We start from the raw sequence: 19,707 nt of genomic DNA, 5'->3' as shown, positions 1-19,707 counted from the left end.
GCTGCGAAGCATCCCACAGTGCAGAGGGCAATCACAGCCAAGAATCATCTGGTCCCAGTGTCAACAGTACTGAGGCTGAGAAATCCTGCCTTTGAGGAATGGGGTAAAAATCCCTGGTTCTTATTCCTTGACATTCCTTCCTTGGTAACTCCCATCCCAGGGATCCTGGAGGCAGCAGAGATGGGCAAGGGGACAGAGCATGGCCATCACCACCTCATGCCTCAGTTCTGCTGTCCCGGGAACCCCAGACTGTGTGCCTGCAAACTCATTACTAAACATGAAGCAAGGGATCCCTGAGTGGCGCAGCGGTTTGGCGCCTGCCTTTGGCCCAGGGCGCGATCCTGGAGACCGGGATCGAATCCCACGTCGGGCTGCCGGTGCATGGAGCCTGCTTCTCCCTCTGCCTGTGTCTCTGCCTCTCTCTCTCTCTCTCTGTGACTATCATAAAAATAAATAAATTTAAACATGAAGCAAATACTCAAAGCCAAATTAGTGGTATAAGTTTCCTTCTTTAAAATGGCTTTCTAATGCCCTCTAATCATGGACCATCTTTGAGAATCACATGCTTACTCGTAAAAGTGTCCACTGCCCTCCTCCCCCCCAAGAGGCACCTGTGTCTTAAAAGCAGAAGGGCACACTTCATCTTCGACGGATTACGCCTCTGCTTGCCTCTGACTCAGGCCAAAGACAGCTGTGGGGTCTGAACATGAAAGCATCCCAGGGCTTTCTTCCCTTTTCCCTTCACCCAAATGGCACTTCATAACAGAACTGTAGGAAACGGCGTCCCCCTCCCCGGCTTCCTCTCCTGCAGAGGGTGCTCGGGAGAGCTTGGACAGCCTGGTCCAATATAAACACCGTATCAACTGTCTCCTCCCGTTACTCATTTCCTCCCACCCAGTTCATCACAAGGTTACTTCGCTCTCATATTATGGCAAGATTACCCTGTAAATTTACAGAGAGCTGCTGGTTGCACTGCATTGTCTTAGGGCCTCATCTTTTTCCACTGTGGTCTGATTCTGGCCCCCGTTCAAAGGCCTGTTTTATTCAAACAATGACAAGGGTATGATCTACAGCAACGATCCGCCTCCCTCATTCCACGTGGGACTGGCCGGGTGGGGGTGGGGGGCGGTCAGTGGAACATCTGTACACAAGAAAAACAAAGCCAGCAATGCAGCCTTCCTTCAGAGAGACAAGCACAAGAGCCCCAGAGAAACCCTCAGAAGACAGAGACTCACGCCAAGAAAAGACTTTGCTTTGTGAGTGCAAGAAGTACCTGCCAAGTACTGTCCACGAGCTCACACGTATCTGGAAGGGCTGATGAACCAGCTGAGAGCACATCCCTAACTGTGAACAGTCACTAAGCCAAAACGTTTTACAGCTGAGCTAACATTTCCTTGCACTGGGTAACTGGCCAGGTATTTTCAAATAATAAGCAGGATCTATGGGTGCATCCAGACTGAGCTGTTGGCCCGGCACAAGTAACATTTAGGGGGAATTGTTCTTTATCAGGAGGCTGTCCTGGCCTCTACCCACTAGCTGACGTCAGTAATACCACCATGAGTAGTGATGACCAAAAGGTCTCCCAACATTTTCAAATGTCCCCTAGAGGCAAAATGGCCCCAGGATGAGAACCACTTCATTGGAGGAGTTTAGGAGATTTCTACAGAGTGGAAAAGTGGCCCACACGCCCTGGAGGCTGATTTCCACCTGTCAAAACCACAGATAAAGAGGGAGATACGTCAGCAAACAAGAAAACTTAGTAAAAACACGCATTTCATTAAAGACAGCCTAGCAAAGACAGATGCTCACAAACTGACTTTGGTAGTGAGAGATGAAAACCCTAAGTTTCCAAGAAAGGAATATTTAATTAAATAATGGTGCATTTTTTTCAATAGGGCACCATGAACACATTAAAAGCATAAAAATCACCTTTTACTGATATGAGAAAATTTTCACCGTATATATTGTTCAATGCGAGGAGAGTTTAGAAAGCCTTCTATGACATCCAATCTCAATTTTACAAAAATTTGTGTGGAAGTTTACACTCATATACGTGTAGAAAGAAAAAAAAAAACCGAGAGGAAATTCTCTGAAAAAGGAAGAGAGGTCATCCCTGGGTGGTGGAAATAGAGATGAGTAGCTTGAGCTCTTTCCTTACACATGTATTTGTTCTGACTGTCCTAAATGTTGGTTTGGTTTGGTTTTTATAACCTTGGGGGGGGGTGCTGTTTTTAAAATAATGATTTGCCCATCCAACAAGTATGTCCTGTTGCTCCTGCTGTGAGAAGACACGGGGCCACAGCTCATAAAACATGACTCATATCTGGGAATGAGAGCCCTTCACAGCTTAGGGAAGGGTGGGGGATATTGCTCACTTATCCTAGAATGGCTGATATTGGGTACTATCTGAGGATGAGTCAACCCTCAAATGACTGCAACAGAGCCCATGGTCCTGGAACTTGAAAACATAAAAGCTGGGACAAAAGTAAATCTGCGGAAGATAATGACTCTGATTCACCAGGAAACACCCACCCGCCTGATCTGTGGTGCTGCTTTCAGGCCACGGATGTTCTTGACATCAGATGTGTGTCCAAGATACAGGTTAGAAGCCATGGGGCAGGCCAGGTATGGGCCAGTGGGAAAAGCAGCACCAGTAGGGGAGAAAAAGCTCACTTCCCACTAAAAAGTTGCTAAGAATGTGTGTCCTGTTGAGTCTGAAAGTACCTACTAGCATCAGGCATGTAAAAATCCCTTAAAATGTGTCATTTTCAAAGCATACTCATGCTTTGTCACTGGGTCATCACAACAGCTCATGGAGCTGTTTCTTCTAGGCAGAGGCGAGGCAGCTTCTTCAATGGCTCCCAATGACCCCCACCTCCTGGTATTCATGCCCTTATGAGACCCGCTCCCAATGAGTAGGGGGAAGGACCCGGTGACTTGCTTCTAATTAGTGATGCAAAAGTGAAGTGAGAAAAGGCCAGTTCTGAGATCAGGTTACAAAGACTGTGCCTTCCATCTTGTTCACATGCTCAGTTGTTCACTCTGATGAAGCTGGCTGACCTATGGAGAAGCCTAGGAAGCAATGAATGAGGGTGGCTCTCCTGCCAATACAGTGAAGAACTAAAGCTCTCCGTCCAACAACCACAAGGAGCTGAGTCCTGCCAACAATACTGATTTTATGTGGAAGTGGATCGTGACTCATTTGAACCCTGGATGTCGGCACCCTGTGAGAGACCATAGGCCAAAGGACCCAACAAAACTGTACTCAGATTCTTGACCCGCAGACCCCGTGAGATACCACCTTCTATTGTTTTAAGCCACTAAGTGTGGGGTAATCTACTATGCAGCAACACACGATACACTACCACAACATTACTACAGGTGCTCTATGAACTTTTCAATGTCCCTCTCTCACCACACTCAAACTCCCAGGTCCTAGTGCTTAAAGAGCATGGACCTGGGGGCCACATTATCTGGGGTCCAGTTCCGGCCCCATCATTCTCCAGCTATGTCAACTTGAGGAGACTTCTTAGCCTCTCTACAGCTCAGTTTTCTCCTCTGTCAAATGCCAATCATAATGGTACCTACCTTGTTGGCTTAATTAATAAGCATCATTAAGTGTTACCTATCATTATGTTATTGCTATTCCTACAGCTGCTACTATTACTGCTGCTACTAGTACCTCTGCTACTACTAATTACCCTGATCACTACTCATACCACTATTACAGCTTTATTATAACAGGATCTACAGCTCTTTGATCTTTAAGGCATGAAACACTTAGACCAGGGGGGAGAGGAACCCTCATTTCTTTCAAAAACAAAACAAATAAGATGAGTCATTCCAAAGTTGCCCCATGATTCAAGCAGTTTTCTCCAATCAAGCTAAACGATGAGAAAAAACCTCTACAAATGGCAAGGAAGCATCCCAATCCCAAAACAGGTCCAGATGGGAAAAAGTAATCCACATTTTTAAAGCTCCCTTGGGGGCAGCCCGGGTGGCTCAGCGGTTTAGTGTCACCTTCGGCCCAGGGCGTAATCCTGGAGACCCAGGATGGAGTCCACGTCAGGCTCCCTGCATGGAGCCTGCTTCTCCCTCTGCCTGTGCCTCTGCCTCTCTATCTCATGAATAAATATAAATAAATAAATAAATAAATAAATAAATAAATAAATAAAGCAAGCAAGCAAGCAAGCTCCCTTGGTATTTCTGATGATAAGCCAAGTTTAAGAGTCACTGAACACAGTGGTGTGTGAACCGCTTCCCAGAACGGAAAATGTGGTCCTCTGAGTAAAAAAGGCAAATGGTAAGACAAGATAGTGACAACATTTTAAAAGTCTGACATTATTAAATAGTGGAGAGGATATAGAGGAATGGTGGGACCAAGATTAGTACAGGCACTCTTCTAGGGGGAAAAGGCTGGTGATACCTGCTAAAGGTAGAGATGTATAGACTGCCAACCCAGCAATCCGACCACTGGACATATTCCACAGAGAAACATAGCATCATGTATACCGGAGACCAGAAGAGACAAGGATGTGCATGGCAATGCTGTTTCTAATGCCAAAAAAAAGTGGCAACTATCTAAATGTGTATCAACAGAACTCCAGTCAACTGAAGGAAGAGAGGTACATTCATACAGTGTAACACTCTAAGATGGCTAAAATTAACATAGTAGGATTAAATGTATGAGCCTAAAGTTTTTTTTTAAATGTTAAAAACAGGAAGTGAGGCAATGAATGATACAATGCCACTTAGAATAAAAATATGCAAAACCATAATACACATCATTTATAGCCAAACATGTCTGATAACAGTATTTTAAAATACTTAATACTTCAAAATGCCTCAAACACTATGAACTTTGTAGGAACGAAATGAAAGCACATCCAGGAGAGGCAGATGGGCCTTCAACTGAATGCACGGTGTTTTATTTCTTTAAAAAAATTTTTAAACAAAATATAAATGTGAAAAAAAATATATAAATGTGAGCAAATGAACTCAAACATGAAAATCTACTGCATGATTTCTTTTATAGAAGAAGAAAAATCTCAAAAAGAGATTAATCGGGGATAGAGGTTGGGAGAGTGGTTATATATATCCCTGTGGGGAAAGGGATGTAGACCAGAAAGAAGCACAAGGGAGCTGCTGGGGTAATGATGGGTGGGATTCTGATCCTTGCTCTAGATGCTGGTTCCATGGGTGTGCTAACTGTTTAAACACGTGAGCTGCGCGGTTAGGATGTTTGCACTGTTCTCTGTGTATGCTGTATTTCAATAAAAGTTTCAAAATATGTCAAAACAAAATTTGAAATAAATATGACAAAATGATGATGTGGAACAATTACTGTATTTTTTTCCAGTAACTCTTGTGATTGTACACATGAAAAACCATTTAAAATATTGAATTACAACAAGAGGGCCAAGACTACTCAAGGGAGAAAGAACAATCTAACAAATGGTGCTGGGATAGCTCTGTATATACAGGTGCAAAAGAATGAAGGTGAATCCCTACCTCACACCACCTCCAAAAATTAACCCAAAATGGATCAATGACTTAAAGAGCTAAGACTACAAAACCCTTAAAAGAAAATAGAAGGGTAAATCTTCATGACCTTGGATTTAACAATAAAATCTTGGATATGACACCTAAGTCAAGAGCAACAAAAGAAAAAAAATTTAGGCTTCCTCAAAATTAGTAACTTCTATGAATCAAATGAATTTTATCATGAAAATGAAAAGATAACCTACAGAATAAGAGAAAATATTTGCATATCATCTCTGATAATATCTAGACAATATAAGGAACTCTTATAAATGAACAACAAAAAGACAAGTAACCAAATTAAAAAATGGGCAAAGGACTGGAATACATATTTTTCCACGGAAGATATAAAATTGGCCAATAAAGCACACAAAAGGATACTCAATGTCATTGGTCATTAAGTTAAGACAACTTACAACCACAATGAAATGCTACTTCCCACCCACAAACATGGCTATAACCAAAAAAAATGAAAAAGAAAATTAAAAAGTGTTGGTGAGGATGTGGAAATATTGGAACCTTCCTATTGTTCCTAGTGGGAATGTAAAAGGGTACAGTATTACAGAAAACCATTTGGAGGTTACTCATAAAAAGATGGAATGAGGGGGATCCCTGGGTGGCTCACGGGGATCCCTGGGTGGCTCAGCAGTTTAGCGCCTGTCTTTGGCCCAGGGTCCCATGTCGGGCTCCCAGCATGGAGCCTGTCTCTCCCTCTACCTGTGTCTTTGTCTATCATAAATAAATAAAATATTAAAAAAAAAAGATGGAATGATCCAGGAAGTGGGTAATGGACCCAGCATGACCCAGTAATTCCACTCCTAGGTCTATACCCAAGAGAACAGAAAAGAGGTATTTAAATCCTTATACGTGAATGCTCACAGCAGCATTATTCACAACAGCCTAAAGGGGGAAACAACCCAAATGTCTATCAACAGACCAGTGGATAAGCAATTACTTGGCCGTACAAAGGAATGGAGTTCTGATTTGTGCTACAAGGGAGACGAATCCTGACAACATGCTGCTAAATGAAAAAAGGCAGACACAAAACGTCACATATCACAGGGCTCTAATTACATGAAGTATTCAGAACTGCTAATTCCTACAGACAGAAAGTCGATTGGCAATTCCAGGGACTAGAATGAAGGAGGAATGGGGAGTCATTGTTTAATGGGTATGAGGGTTCTTTTTGGGGTGATGAAAATGTTCTGAAACTGGACAGAAGTAGTAGTTGCAGGGCACCTGGGTAGTTCGGTTAAGCATCTGACTCTTGATTTTTGGCTCAGGTCATGATCTCAGGGTCATGAGACTGAACCCAGCATCAGGCTCTGCACTGGCTGAGGAGCCTGCTTGAGATTCTCTCTCTCTCGGGACACCTGGGTGGCTCAGTCAATTAAGCACATGCCTTTGGCTCAGGTCATGATCCCAGGGTCCTGGGATTGAACCCTACGTGGGACTCCCTGCTCCACGAGGAATCTCCTTCTCCCACCCCCTCGGGCTCATGTTGTTTCTCAAATAAATACTAAGTAAAATCTCTAAAGAAAAAAAATTCTCTCTCTCCCTCTGCCCCTCCCCGCCTCCCAGGGCATGTGCATGCTTTCTCTCTCTAGTCAGTTATACCTTTCCCTCTAGAACTATGTTAACCAGAAGCTGACCTAGTTTCTTTTTTTTTTTTTTTTTTTTTTTTTAAGCCTACAGGTTTCTTTTTTTTTTTTTTTTTTTTTTTTTAATTTTTATTTATTTATGATAGGCACACAGTGAGAGAGAGAGAGGCAGAGACACAGGCAGAGGGAGAAGCAGGCTCCATGCACCGGGAGCCCGACATGGGATTCGATCCCGGGTCTCCAGGATCGCGCCCTGGGCCAAAGGCAGGCGCCAAACCACTGCGCCACCCAGGGATCCCTGACCTAGTTTCTAAGACTAAGATCTGAGATCTTGTCCAATTGAGAGACTAGTAACATTCTTTCTGTTCAGGCAATTATATTCTCTTGTTGGTCTCGACAAAAGAGGTCGCAAGAAAGAAAGTAAGAGAGGGTTAAGAAAGAATGTTGAGCTATAGGGACACACGGCAGACTTGGGTGTTTTAACCATGTTAAGTCATAAGGCAGGTAACTCACCCTCACGATGATGCCCATGCGCTTGCTTTCGTAGGTGAAGGGGAAGATCTGCAGGATGGTGAAGTTCAGGATCTGGTCGCCAGGGGTCCTCAGCTGCATGGAAGACTGGTCTCGGCCCACCAGGGTCAAGCCCACACTTTCGGTCCACTGTACCAGGGCCACCTAAACACGACACGGTTAGGTGAAGGTCAGATACACAGCCAAGGGTCCCCGTCCACAGGTGAAGCAAATGAACACAGAGATGGAAGGGGCTGCAGCGACCGGCCAAGTGCAAGCAGTCCCTGCATCCCTGGGGGAGGCCAGGTCAGCTGGTGACAGCATAGGTTCCTGGGGGGCTGCTGGCCCCGCCATCCTCCCAGCCGCCGTCTACATGGCAAGGCTCACCCTCTCTTCCAGGCCCCAAAGAAGGCTGCATGCCAGAGTCGTGGCAGAGAGAACACACAGGGTGGAGTGTGACCACTTCTGGAGGATTCGCACAGAGCCCACAGCAGTATGAGGAAAGGAGAGCGCGGGGCAGGGTGGCACTGGGCCTTCAGACTCTCCGCTAAGCCTGGCAAATGCCCAGCCAGGTAGGTGTCTCCACCTGGCTGTTCTGCCCCCATGGGACCTGGAGCAACGTGTGGGGACATTTCTGATGGTCACAACTGGAGAAAAGGGTGAGCTCCTGACACCTCCTGGTCTCTACCTGTGACATGCTGCTAAATAACCCACAACAGCAGACAGCCTCCCGCCCACCCCCTTTCAGGATTATCCCACCCCAGAAGACAGTACTGCTGGGGATGGGGGTGAGATCATTGGTCTACACGATGATCAAACAGGTGCTTGGTGAAGGAATTATTATGATTCAGTTGCACGAGGTGATGCTGCTGGGCACTGGTGCAGCTAGGCCAGGTGGGTGGGTACCTGGGTTTACCTGGCACAAAAGCCCACCCACCACGTACTGCACTTCCTGGAGGCATGGCTTCTGTCGCCACCTGGAACCTTCTAGCAGCCTCAGTGAGGCTTGCTTCACTTCAGGTCAAAGGCAGGGGGTGTTGTAAACCCAAGACAGGGGCCAGACTGTGCATGGGAGTGAAGAGGGCTGGGGGGAGGGGACCGTGGCAAGGGGAGCCTGCATCATGTCCACTGGGGCAGTGACTTGGTGTCGTGCTGATGAAGGACGCCGCCCCAAGGGAATGGGTCCCAGGATAGCCAGAGCTTCCAGCTTCTCAAGAAAAACCAGAAATCTGGCCCTCTGGACCAGTCCCTGAGATCTCCTCTTAACATGTAAACAATCAATTTGCATGTTTTAAAAGCCTGGAAGACAATAAAGCCCCATGATGCCTGTTGAACATCAGCCCCAGATCCTGGGATCAAGTCCCACATCGGGCTCCCTGCATGGAGCCTGCTTTTCTCCCTCTGCCTGTGTCTCTGTCTCTCATGAATAAATAAATAAAATCTTTAAAAGAAAAGAAAGCCCCTGTTCACAGGTGAATCTGGCAGAGGTCTCCGGGCAGAGAAGGAAATTTGAGTAGAAAAGCTCTGGTAGGGACAGAGAGGGGAGCTGGGGCGTCCCCTCCTCCCACTCCTCCTCCCACAGGAAGGAGACACAAGCGTGAAGAGCCCCCCTCCGTGTGCCCCATGAATGCCCTAAATGACGGGTTCTCAGAGTGGCAAGTGTCCTGGGCTGCTCCCAGCTGGCAGCGGTGACACAGGATCTCATCCCGGGTCTAACTGAGCCAAGGAAAAAGCCCCAGGGAAACTGCCAATCCTGGGTCATTGTACCGGCTGCGGAGCACAGGGGCCTGTGCCAGGGCACATGCACATGAGCGCATCCTCAGAGGTGCCTGGCTGCACTCAGGTGTCCATCCCTGACATGCTGTCACTGGAATAATCTGGCAAGTGGGTAATGGACCCGCACGGGATGTGCGGAGGCAGAGTAACAGCCCCCAAAGATGCCCACCCCCAAAGATGCCCACATCCTAATCCTGGAACATGTGAATGTGTCACCTCCTGGGGCAAAATGGGCTCAGAAGGGGGTGATGAAGACTGAGGACCTGGCGACTGGAGACTGCCCTGGATTATCCAGATGGGCCCAGTGTGATCACCTGAGTCCTCCAAAGGCAGAACTTTCCTGGCTGTAGCCAGAGAGAAGGCTGCGGGCAGAGGAGGGTCAGAGAGAGGAGATGGTGCTGGTTTTGAAGACGAGGAAGGGACATAAACCAAGGAATGGGGTCAGCGTCCAGAAGCAGGGAAGGCAACAAATTCAGCCCTGGGGCCTCCGGGGAGAACGCAGGCCACCCTGCTGACACCCTACTTATAATTCAGGGAGACCTGGATCTGATCTCTCACCTACACGACTATAATAAATTGTATTGTTTCAAACCATCAGGTTTGTAGCAACGTGTGACAGCAACGATAGGAAACGCATACAACCAGGTTCCAATTTTAATGCCAAACAAGCTGCTGTTTTATTCTGATCCAAGTCCAAGAGTGTGGAGTCTAAAAAAGAAAAGTACCCGCCCTCCCCGTTTCTTCCTATAAAACTTAATCTTTAGGGGAAGAAAAGGAGGCAGGTTTTCGGGAAGAGCAGACTTGGGGAGTGACAGAGGGTGACAGAGAAACGGGTACATGGGAGGTGTCAATTCTTTCAATTCTTTCTTGAGATGTTTTATTATCTTTAAAAGCCCGGAAGTAGGTACACAGGTGCCCATTATGCTACTCTGTAACCGTCTGCAGTACTTCACAGTGTCACCGTGGGGGCCGGAGGCAGTGAGAGTCACTCTCCCAGGGAACCACAGACGCCCACACTTCTATTTCATCAGGGTGCGTCCTGAGCTCCCCTTTCCTTCTACCAAGAGACTCTGCACAAGCAGACACCTGCTGTTCCATTGTTCTGTGTTTGTTTCCAGAACGCCCCCCCCCCCCAGGCTCTCCTGGGCTGCCCTAACTACTCCCTGAAGCAGTGGGGAGAATCAAACCGAGATTCCAGCCCAGCTCTGCCTCCGGCCCCCACTCCCTCCAGCCTCTGCAAAGCGGCCCCACTCCCTCCAGCCTCTGCAAAGCGCAGGGCTCAAGGTGGCTTACTTTCCATTTCCCTTCCTGCTCGAAACACTGTGTGTATCCATCCTTAGTTGGCTATGCTCAGGCACCTAACTAGGTCACTATTTCGGACACGAACTGAATTTACGCTAGCAAGAGGTCGGTCTTCAAGAATGGGAAGCTCTACCCTGTTTGAATTATGTCACAAGTCAAGCAGGATTCACATGAATGCAAGATACTGTCACACTGACCTCCACCTCCAAGGAAGGATTGTTTGGGGGCTTTTTTGCTATTAGCCTACATCGGTCTGCGGAAACCCATTCATTTACTGACTTAATTCAATGACTCCGACTTTCATTAGGGCCTGTCTTACCTGCTAACAATCATCTCTCAAAGTCTAAGGTGAACAAAGTGAAGATGGGTACACACAATCCCATCTGTATGTAACGTGTTCGTAGGGTGCCACATGTGACAAGCGATACTTCTACTTTCATCCTTCTGTGCTACTGAAAGATTTTTATCATGTACATGCAGTTATTTTTAATTGTGATTAAGCAAACACATACCCCAACATAAGGTACTACAAATACACAGCTACACACAAGCTGAAAAGGCTTAAGTTTGCATCCTTTACACACCAATTTAGCAACGAAGAAAAAGCCTTTTCTGGATGCCTTCAACCATGACTGGTGGTGAAAGGGGTTTTCCCATTCTTGTTTGCAAGCTGCTCTTATTTCACCCCTTAAAAACCTATTTTATTGTTGTGGAAAGTTGGTGGTGCTGGGCTTTGAGGAAATATATTCATTCCCCCAAAGCCTGCTCTTCACTTCGAGAAAGAATGTGAAAGTCGGGACCTGGAAATGGCTTCCAAGACTGCGAGGCACTTCTAGCCTTGGCCAGCCCAGCCCCCATGCCAGGGACCCTGGGGACTGTGTTAGAGGAACAGTTAGTCTAAATGACACACTGTGACAAATGCTGATGGATGAATTACACCTGCAGGCAAACACCTTCTATCTGCACTTTGTTCTGCAGTCAATCTCTCAATGGAGTGAGGGAACCAGCCACCTGCTGCCTGCCATCCTGGGCCCAACTTCCTCAGCAAAACCCCCCTGGTCTCCTTGGGGACATGAGGACACGAGCCTCGTGGTGGGGGTCGGGGGTTGGGAGTCTCCGATTCTCGCCTTCCAATCTAGGGCCCTTGTTAACCTAAGTCAGTGTTAATTTGAAGCTACTTTCAACAGAAATCCCTGAGGTCCTACCGAGAAGGGACTGGTTTGGAACTGGGGTGCTTTCTGACCCTTCTCAATTGCAGCAGCAACAAACATTTCAGGGGTCAGGAGAAAAAACTGCATTTCTTTCCAAAACAAGATGATATAGAATGAGGCTACTTCTTGTCCTGCTGTGTCCGAGCTTCCGTTCAAGAGAATCATTCCGTATCACCCAACCAGGAAGGATTTGGGGGGTCTTGGGTCTCAACATCCTTAACAGCCAGAAGTGGGGTCTCTGGGGCTTTGTATCAGAACATCCAGAGGTCAGAGCAGCAGCAGAAAAAGAAACCCCGCTAAGGTTGAATGAATGAATGAATGAACAAATAAATTAACTCAATCAAATGAAAACTGAGAAGGGATGGAGGGCGGGGAGCTGGGCTCCTGAGCTGCCTGTGTGTTCTGGTTTGGGTCAGGAAATCAAAAGGACAGGCTGTTGCGCTCCCTCCCTAAAATGCCCATCTGAAGAATTCATGCCAAAAGGATCCATGAAAGGGCTTTTTCATCATTTGTGGGTCAGCAATAAACCACCTGTGACAAGTTTTAATAATTTTCCCTTTGTACTGGGGAATGTGTGCTTGGGAGAGATGCCAGGTCAGGCTAACGAGCCCTGAATTCTTGTCAGAAGCAGGATATGCAGTAATCGTAAGAGCACGCATGAATCTGATATCTTTGGTGGCATTCAAGGAGATCGACACCCTGGCTCACAAAGGCTGGCCAGTACCCCCTAATCCAGCCTTTCAAGGCTATGAATGTATCCACAGACTTAAAGTATTCTTTACTTAATTAGGAAATTGATTCAACAATGCACCACTGGGGGCTGGACAGGGAGCAGACAGGAGGAGGGCGGGCCCCACGGGGCAGGGGTAAACTGAGGCAGCAGCCACCCAGCTCAGCTAACCACTGCCCCATAGAAACTGGGCCCACCATTTCCACAGATCTGATCTTTCTCAAGAAAAGCTGGTTTTTAGATAACATCAAGTGGTTTTTTAAATATTGTTGCAGATATGCGTGTGTGTGTGTGTGTGTGTACACGTATATTTTTTTGATTCATTTTTTTTTTTTAAACACAGCATGGAGCAAACAAAATACGGCCAGTTTTGCTTAAGAATCGGTGGGCAGGGGACGCCTGGGTGGCTCAGTGGTTGAGCATCTGCCTTCAGCTCAGGTAGTGATCTGGGGTCCTGGGATCAAGTCCCACACTGGGCTCTCCTCAGGAAGCCTGCTTCTCTCTCTGCCTGTGTCTTTGCCTCTCTCTGTGTGTGTCTCATGAATAAATAAATAAAAACTTAAAAAAAAAAAAAAAACCCAGACAGACAGACATAAAAAAAAAAAAAATCTGTGGGCAAGAGGGTGGAATAAAAGGCCACTCCCTGGTCCAAGTTTCTTTGACCCAGTACTTGAAATTTAACCTATCACTTAGTCTGCCGAAAATTAGTATTTGAAAAGAATGATGTCATCTCTAGAAAAGCTTAGCCATTTAGAAATGACTATTCCCTTAACTCCATTCTGGGTCAACCCTAAGGAAAAACGGAACAGAATTTTTGCATCTATGGCCCACGGAGGAGCTAATACCCAAGGATGGCTCACTTGATAGTTTCCTACAGTGTCCCTAAAACACTCACAGCACCCTCTCTCTTCTGCGCAACTAAAACTTTGTTTCAAGAGTCTTACCCCCGTGGTTAATAGAAAACACTGAGGGTGGGTTTTCTCCTTAGGTTCCCAACCTCTGTTCTCTATCCCCCCCCAGCCGAGGACTCAGCAGCTCCATGGTAAAGGCCCACCCACCTCCTAAATCTTTCTCTCTGCTCTGTGTCTGAATGCAGTCATTGTCTGGGGGCCTGGAGCACAGGTACGAAGGGGTGTTCGGGGGAAGCACACACCCCTGAGAAATGAACGTGGCCCCGGAGAGAAAAAACCTCATGGGTTCCACAAGGGCTGAGCTTGCAGTCAGACACTTAACAGACTGGGCCACTCAGGCACCCCTGTTTACTTTTTCTGTAACAAGTTATGTTACTCTTATAATTCGGGGGAGGGGGAACTAAAAGTAAAATCTGCTTCTAGGTGAGCTGTATCTTCGCCATCCTTTTCTATCTCCCAGCATGGCGACACGGACACAGGTATGCCCTCCTGAGACTAGGCCATCAGGGAGAGAGACCTGTGCACACAGCTCTTTGCTTATTATCTCCCGGGCTATCTGTAAGGAGGCTGTTTCAAGGTCACTGGAGACTAGAAGAGAAATGTACCCTTGTTGGTCTTCCTTTCTAAGGACAAGATCCCGAAGAGATGGGTGGTAAAGACAAGACACTCTGTGGGAAGGCTTCTGGGGTCTGCTGGAAGGTTTCTTAGCACCAAGCACGGAAGCTTCCCAAAATGAGACGAGAGAAAGCACCAAAAAACACACCTCACTGAGCCTGCAAGGAAGGCAGACCTGACTACTAGCTCAGAACAGGCAAGAATACCAGACACTTGGATGTTCACCCAGTACCAGCCCTAAGCTCCTCACACAGGTACACAGCACTCAGTAGTACTTCGTTTTGTTTTTGTTTTTAAGATTTTATTTATTCATGAGAGACACACAGAAAGAGAGAGAGGCAGAGGGAGGAGCAGGCTCCATGCAGGGAGCCCGATGTGGACTCAATCCCAGGTCTCCAGGATCAGGCCCTGGGCCGAAGGCGGGCACCAAACCACTGAGCCACCCGGGGATCCCTCAGTAGTGCTTCATGAGCAACAAAGTACATTCAAGTCCTCATCCCATGGACAAAGAAGCAGTACTGCAGAGTCACATGGCCAGCCCCTGGATGTGGGCTGCCTGGTTTTAGTCTAACCAGCCACATGGCCTTGGGGATACCCCTTAGCCAACCTACACTTCATCTGAAAAACGGGCATGATCATAGTAACTGGGTCATAAGGGATGCCCAGAGCACAGTGCCTGGCACAGCAGATGCCCATTTCTTACTGCCGTCAGCCCCCTGATGGCCAAAATCACTCCACTAAGGAACTCTCTTGCACTGTTGGTGGGAATGCAAACTGGTGCAGCCACTGTGGAAAACAGTGTGAGGGTTCCTCAAAAAGTTAAAAGTAAGAGTGCCTGTCTGGCTCAGTCAGTAGAGCATGCAACTCTTCATCTTGGAGTCATAAGTCTGAGCCCTGCATTGGGCACAGAGATTACTAAAAAAAAATAAAAATAAAAACCAGAGGATATTATGCTAAGCAAAATAGATCAGTCAGAGAAAGACAAATATCGTATGATTTCACCCATATGTGGAATTTAAGAAACAAAACAGACGGGGGATCCCTGGGTGGCTCAGTGGTTTAGCACCGCCTTCGACCCAGGGCATGATCCTGGAGTCCTGGGATCGAGTCCCACATCAGGCTCCCTGCATGGAGCCTGCTTCTCCCTCTGCCAATGTCTCTGCCTCTCTCTCTCTGTCTCTCATGAATACATAAATAAAATCTTTAAAAAAAAAAAAAGGAAACAAAACAGATGAACATAGGGGAAGAAGGAAAGGAAACATAAAGTAAGACAAAAACAAAGAGGGAGATAAACCATAAGAGACTCTTAACTCTAGAAAGCAAACTAAGGGTTGCTGGAGAGGAGGTGGGTGGAGGGATGGGGTAACTGAATGATGGGCATTAAGGAGGGCACTTAATGGAATGAGCACTGGGCATTATATGCAACTGATGAATCACTAAATTCTACCTTTGAAAACTAGTAATTCATTATATGTTAATTAAAGAAAAAAATTTGGGGATCCCTGGGTGGCTCAGCGGTTTGGCGCCCGCCTTTGGCCCAGGGTGCGATCCTGGAGTCCCGGAATCGAGTCCCGCGTCAGGCTCCCAGCATGGAGCCTGCCTCTCCCTCTGCCTGTGACTCTGCCTCTCTCTCTCTCTATCATAAATAAATTTAAAAATCTTTAAAAAAAATTAAGAAAAAAATTTTAAATAAAAAGTAGGATAAAATTTTTAAAAAGTTAAAAACAGAACTACCCTATGATCCAGTAATCACACTACTGAGCATTTATCCCCAAAATATGTTCATAGCAGCATTATTTACAATAGCCAAATTATGGAAGCAGCCCAAGTGTCCATTGATAGATGAATGGATAAAGTAAAGGTGCTAAGTAGATATACATACACAATGGGATATGACTCAGCCATAAGAAAGAATGCAATCTTGCCATTTTCAATGACATGGATGGAGCTAGAGAGTATGAGGCTAAGTGAAATAAGTCAGTCAGACAAAGACAAATATCAAATAATTTCACTCGTGTGGAATTTTAAAAACAAAACAAATGAGCAAGGGGAAAAAGAGAGAGAGAGAGAGAGAAAACAAGCCAAGAAACAGACTCTTAACCTTAGAGAACACACTGCTGGTCCCCAGAGGGGAGGTAGGGGGATGGGGGAACAGGTAACAGGGATGAAGGAGGGCACCTGTCACCAGCACCAAGCGATGGATGGAAGTGCTGAATCACTATATTATGCACCAGAAACTAATTTTACACTGTAGGTTAACTGTACTGGAATTAATAGTAACATAAAATAAAACAATTTTAATTAAAAACCATAATAAAATAAAAAGTCAGCATGTGGCAGTTAAACAAAGCCGGCAACTGCACCTGGGGAGTCAGGAGGCGAGTGTGATGCCCTCACCTTCCATGAAAGTTAGTGAACAGGAGGGTCCTGACCTGCCACTGAGAGACTATGGGAACGCACTGTACCCCCATGTTTTAGGAAAACTCAGGCCTCCGCTAAAGTCACAACTCCGTGATGCTCCAAGTACTGATGCACTGAGAGCAAGGTGCAGAACTGAGTCTATAATTTACAACTGTGCTTTTAAATTTTAAAAAATATGTTAATAACTGAGAGGTCAGGAAAATTCTAATACACATAAAGAATTATTTCTGCAAGGATCCTCAGATGCTGGTAACACTGGGTGTCTCAGAGGAAGACGTCTGGGAGGGACATAGTGAGGGCAAGAATGAAGTTCTCAGGGTAAGAAGGAGACGAGTCTCACCCTATGCCGGCAGCCTGGGGCAGCCTTGCAGAACATCCTATACGTGACCCAGAACTTGAAATTAATTGCTCTGAAATGAGTGAGCCATTCAAGGCATGGCCAAGGCATGAAGAAACTTTCAATCATACACACATCACACACACCCCACACCCACACAAGTCCACACATACACATGCTCACAGGGCACAGGTGTGCACACACATGCATGCCTACACACAAACACATACACACACTCACGCACACAGAAATCCTACAGGAGTAGGACAACCATAGGAGACTTGCTAAAGGATGTTACTGGATTCACGCTCCTTCCATCCTCGTGCTACTGTAGGATTCTGTAGTGCAGAAACATGCAATTATGTTTCTATATATAGATGCAGAAATTTGGGGACAATCTATAGCAGAACATAAACAGTAATCTCTAGGTAGTGGAATAAAATTAATGATTATCAACTTTTTTTGAATCTACAATTTTACTTTCTTCTGTGATGAGCACATTAGTTCTTGTGATTTTAAAGGACTAAAGAAAGGCCTAAAGAAAGTTTTCTCGATAGGAAAGAATTCCTGGAAAAGGCAAATAAATGAGCCCTAGGATTGATTCAACCGGCCCGATGGAGAGCACTCCCTTGACTACTCATGCCAAGAAACAAATAGATTAAAAACGGCATTGGGAAGAAAAAAAAAAAAAACGGCATTGGGAAAAATAATAATTTAAAAATAAATAAATAAAATAAAAACGGCATCGGGGAGGGATAAATAAAAATGGCATTAGGACCAGCTCCCCCAGCCCCCTGCCCTCTCTCCCACTGTGTCCCATTTCAATGCTGCCAAACATCCAGAAGATGATAGAATGTGGTGTAGGCTGAGCCCTTTAGGAGCATCTCTCTGGCCAGATTGCATTGGTCTCATTTCCCCCGGGGAGGGGGTGGGGGGGTGGGGGTGGGGGTTACTGTAGGGTGGCAGGCTGGGCCCAGTGCCGCTCAGGCTGTAATCAATGGCTGAATAAAGACACTTCAAGCCTTCCAAAGCAGAATGTGCACAGGAAAGAAATTTAGGAAATCCTGCTTTCTGTTACATGAAACAAATCCTTCCCCAACTGGCAGAAATTATTGTAGCAGCTCTAAAGTACAACGAATCCTGGTTCCTATGTGTATTCCAGACACTGACCTTGCCTAGACCAGCAATGTTTTATTGATATAGAATTTCAAAGGTAGGATTCTCGATCCAGCCAAGTCTAGGTGGAATCCTACAGGGATTTAGAAACAGCACAGCTCTCAAAGATTTCACTGGACCAAGATCTAGCCTCCTTTCTGTCACGTGGCGTTATTTGCACACGCAGATTCGTATTCTGCAGTACACACCTGAAATAGTTTGGAAGGCAGGTCAGTAAAATATTAACAGTGGTCACACCTTTAGGGAGCAGGATTACAATTTGCTTTCTATTTCCTTTTCTTATCTCTATTTTCACACATTCTGCCATAAACATGAAATAACTGTGCAATAATAAAGTTCTTGGGGGGAAGAAAGATACTAAGATGGTAACATCGACCTCTGTGGAAACACCAAAGACCAAAGAAAATACTTTTTTTTCCAATCACTACTCAGAATCTTGGAAGAACAAGACAAATCTGCATCCGAGTATAATTAATGAACAAGAGCTGAGAAGCACAGAACATTCTGTGAAAGATTTACCCTCATGGAAAAGCCCTGCCCAGCCCTAAAACAAATATATCCAAGTTCAGTGGGAACCGGGAGTGTGGGACAGGCATTAGGGAGCTCCCGTATGCACGTCGATCAATAGCCAGTATTAGGAGCTCACAAATTCAAATCCTATCGAACACCCTTAAGCTGCCGACCGGTTCCCAGTGCACAACTACCAAGAACCTGGCCCTTCCAAACATCCCCCACTCAGGAATATTGCCTCCCATTTCCAAATGGAAAAGCGAGATCCAACAGACTAAATTCAGTGGAGAAAGGGGGACAAATCTGAAGTTTTTGGCGACTACAGCACAAGTCCAAATAAATGGGGTGAATCATCCATATCCATCCTCCATCCCCCTCCTCCCTTTCTCTGCACACTATGCCCATCTCAGAATTTGGCCAAGGGTTACAACATTTTTCACCCCTAAAAATCTCGTTAAAGCGTCAGTGATCACGGATGAACTGAGCTCCTAGTTGAGGTATTCCACAAACACCAAGCCGACTGCAAGGAGTCGCCTCCCTGGTGCCACATTCCAGTGTCCCCGAGAAGGATAAAGAAGCTACCAGACAGGGAAAGTCACATCCAAATGTTCTTTCCTTTCTGAACTTTGGGAAAGGTTATCATTGCGGTATCCCCAAACCACCACCCAGCTCTGGCTCCCCAATATTCTCCAATGAGTCTGGACCTTTAAAACACTTCATCAACTGGAGAAGCTCCCTCCCTCCTTCTTAAAATGAACAACAAAAATAACTGGAAGTCCCTGTACCATTGATGGAAGAGCAAAAGGGTTTTAAAAATAATTCTGGAGGTGCCTAGGTGGCTCAGTGGTTGAGCATCTGCCTTTGGTTCAGGTCATGATCCCGGGGTCCTGGGTTCGAGTGCCACATCGGGCTGGCTCCCTACCGGGAGCCTGCTTCTCCCTCTGCCTGTGTCTCTGTCTCTCTCTCTGTGTGTCCCTCATGAATAAATACAATCTTAAAAAAATAATTCTGGAAATTATCTGGTGATTTATACCACAAGCCTTAAAAATATTCCATCCGTGGGACC

General features: G+C 46.0%; 1 protein-coding gene across 3 annotated transcripts in view; it reads right to left on the bottom strand.

Annotated features, from left to right (window-relative positions):
* ATP9A (ATPase phospholipid transporting 9A (putative)) overlaps positions 1-19,707 on the bottom strand; it is a 129,531-nt gene that overhangs the window by 21,605 nt on the left and 88,219 nt on the right. For all 3 annotated transcript variants that reach the window (XM_055300463.1, XM_055300474.1, XM_055300485.1), the window contains exon 15: positions 7,656-7,817. In XM_055300463.1, coding sequence (XP_055156438.1) covers positions 7,656-7,817 — 162 coding nt within the window. The remainder of the gene's footprint in view (positions 1-7,655; positions 7,818-19,707) is intronic.

Source organism: Nyctereutes procyonoides, unplaced genomic scaffold (assembly GCF_905146905.1).
Source record: "Nyctereutes procyonoides isolate TBG_1078 unplaced genomic scaffold, NYPRO_anot_genome, whole genome shotgun sequence".
Classification (NCBI taxonomy): Eukaryota; Metazoa; Chordata; class Mammalia; order Carnivora; family Canidae; genus Nyctereutes; species Nyctereutes procyonoides.
This window is presented reverse-complemented; position numbering and strand designations above follow the sequence as displayed.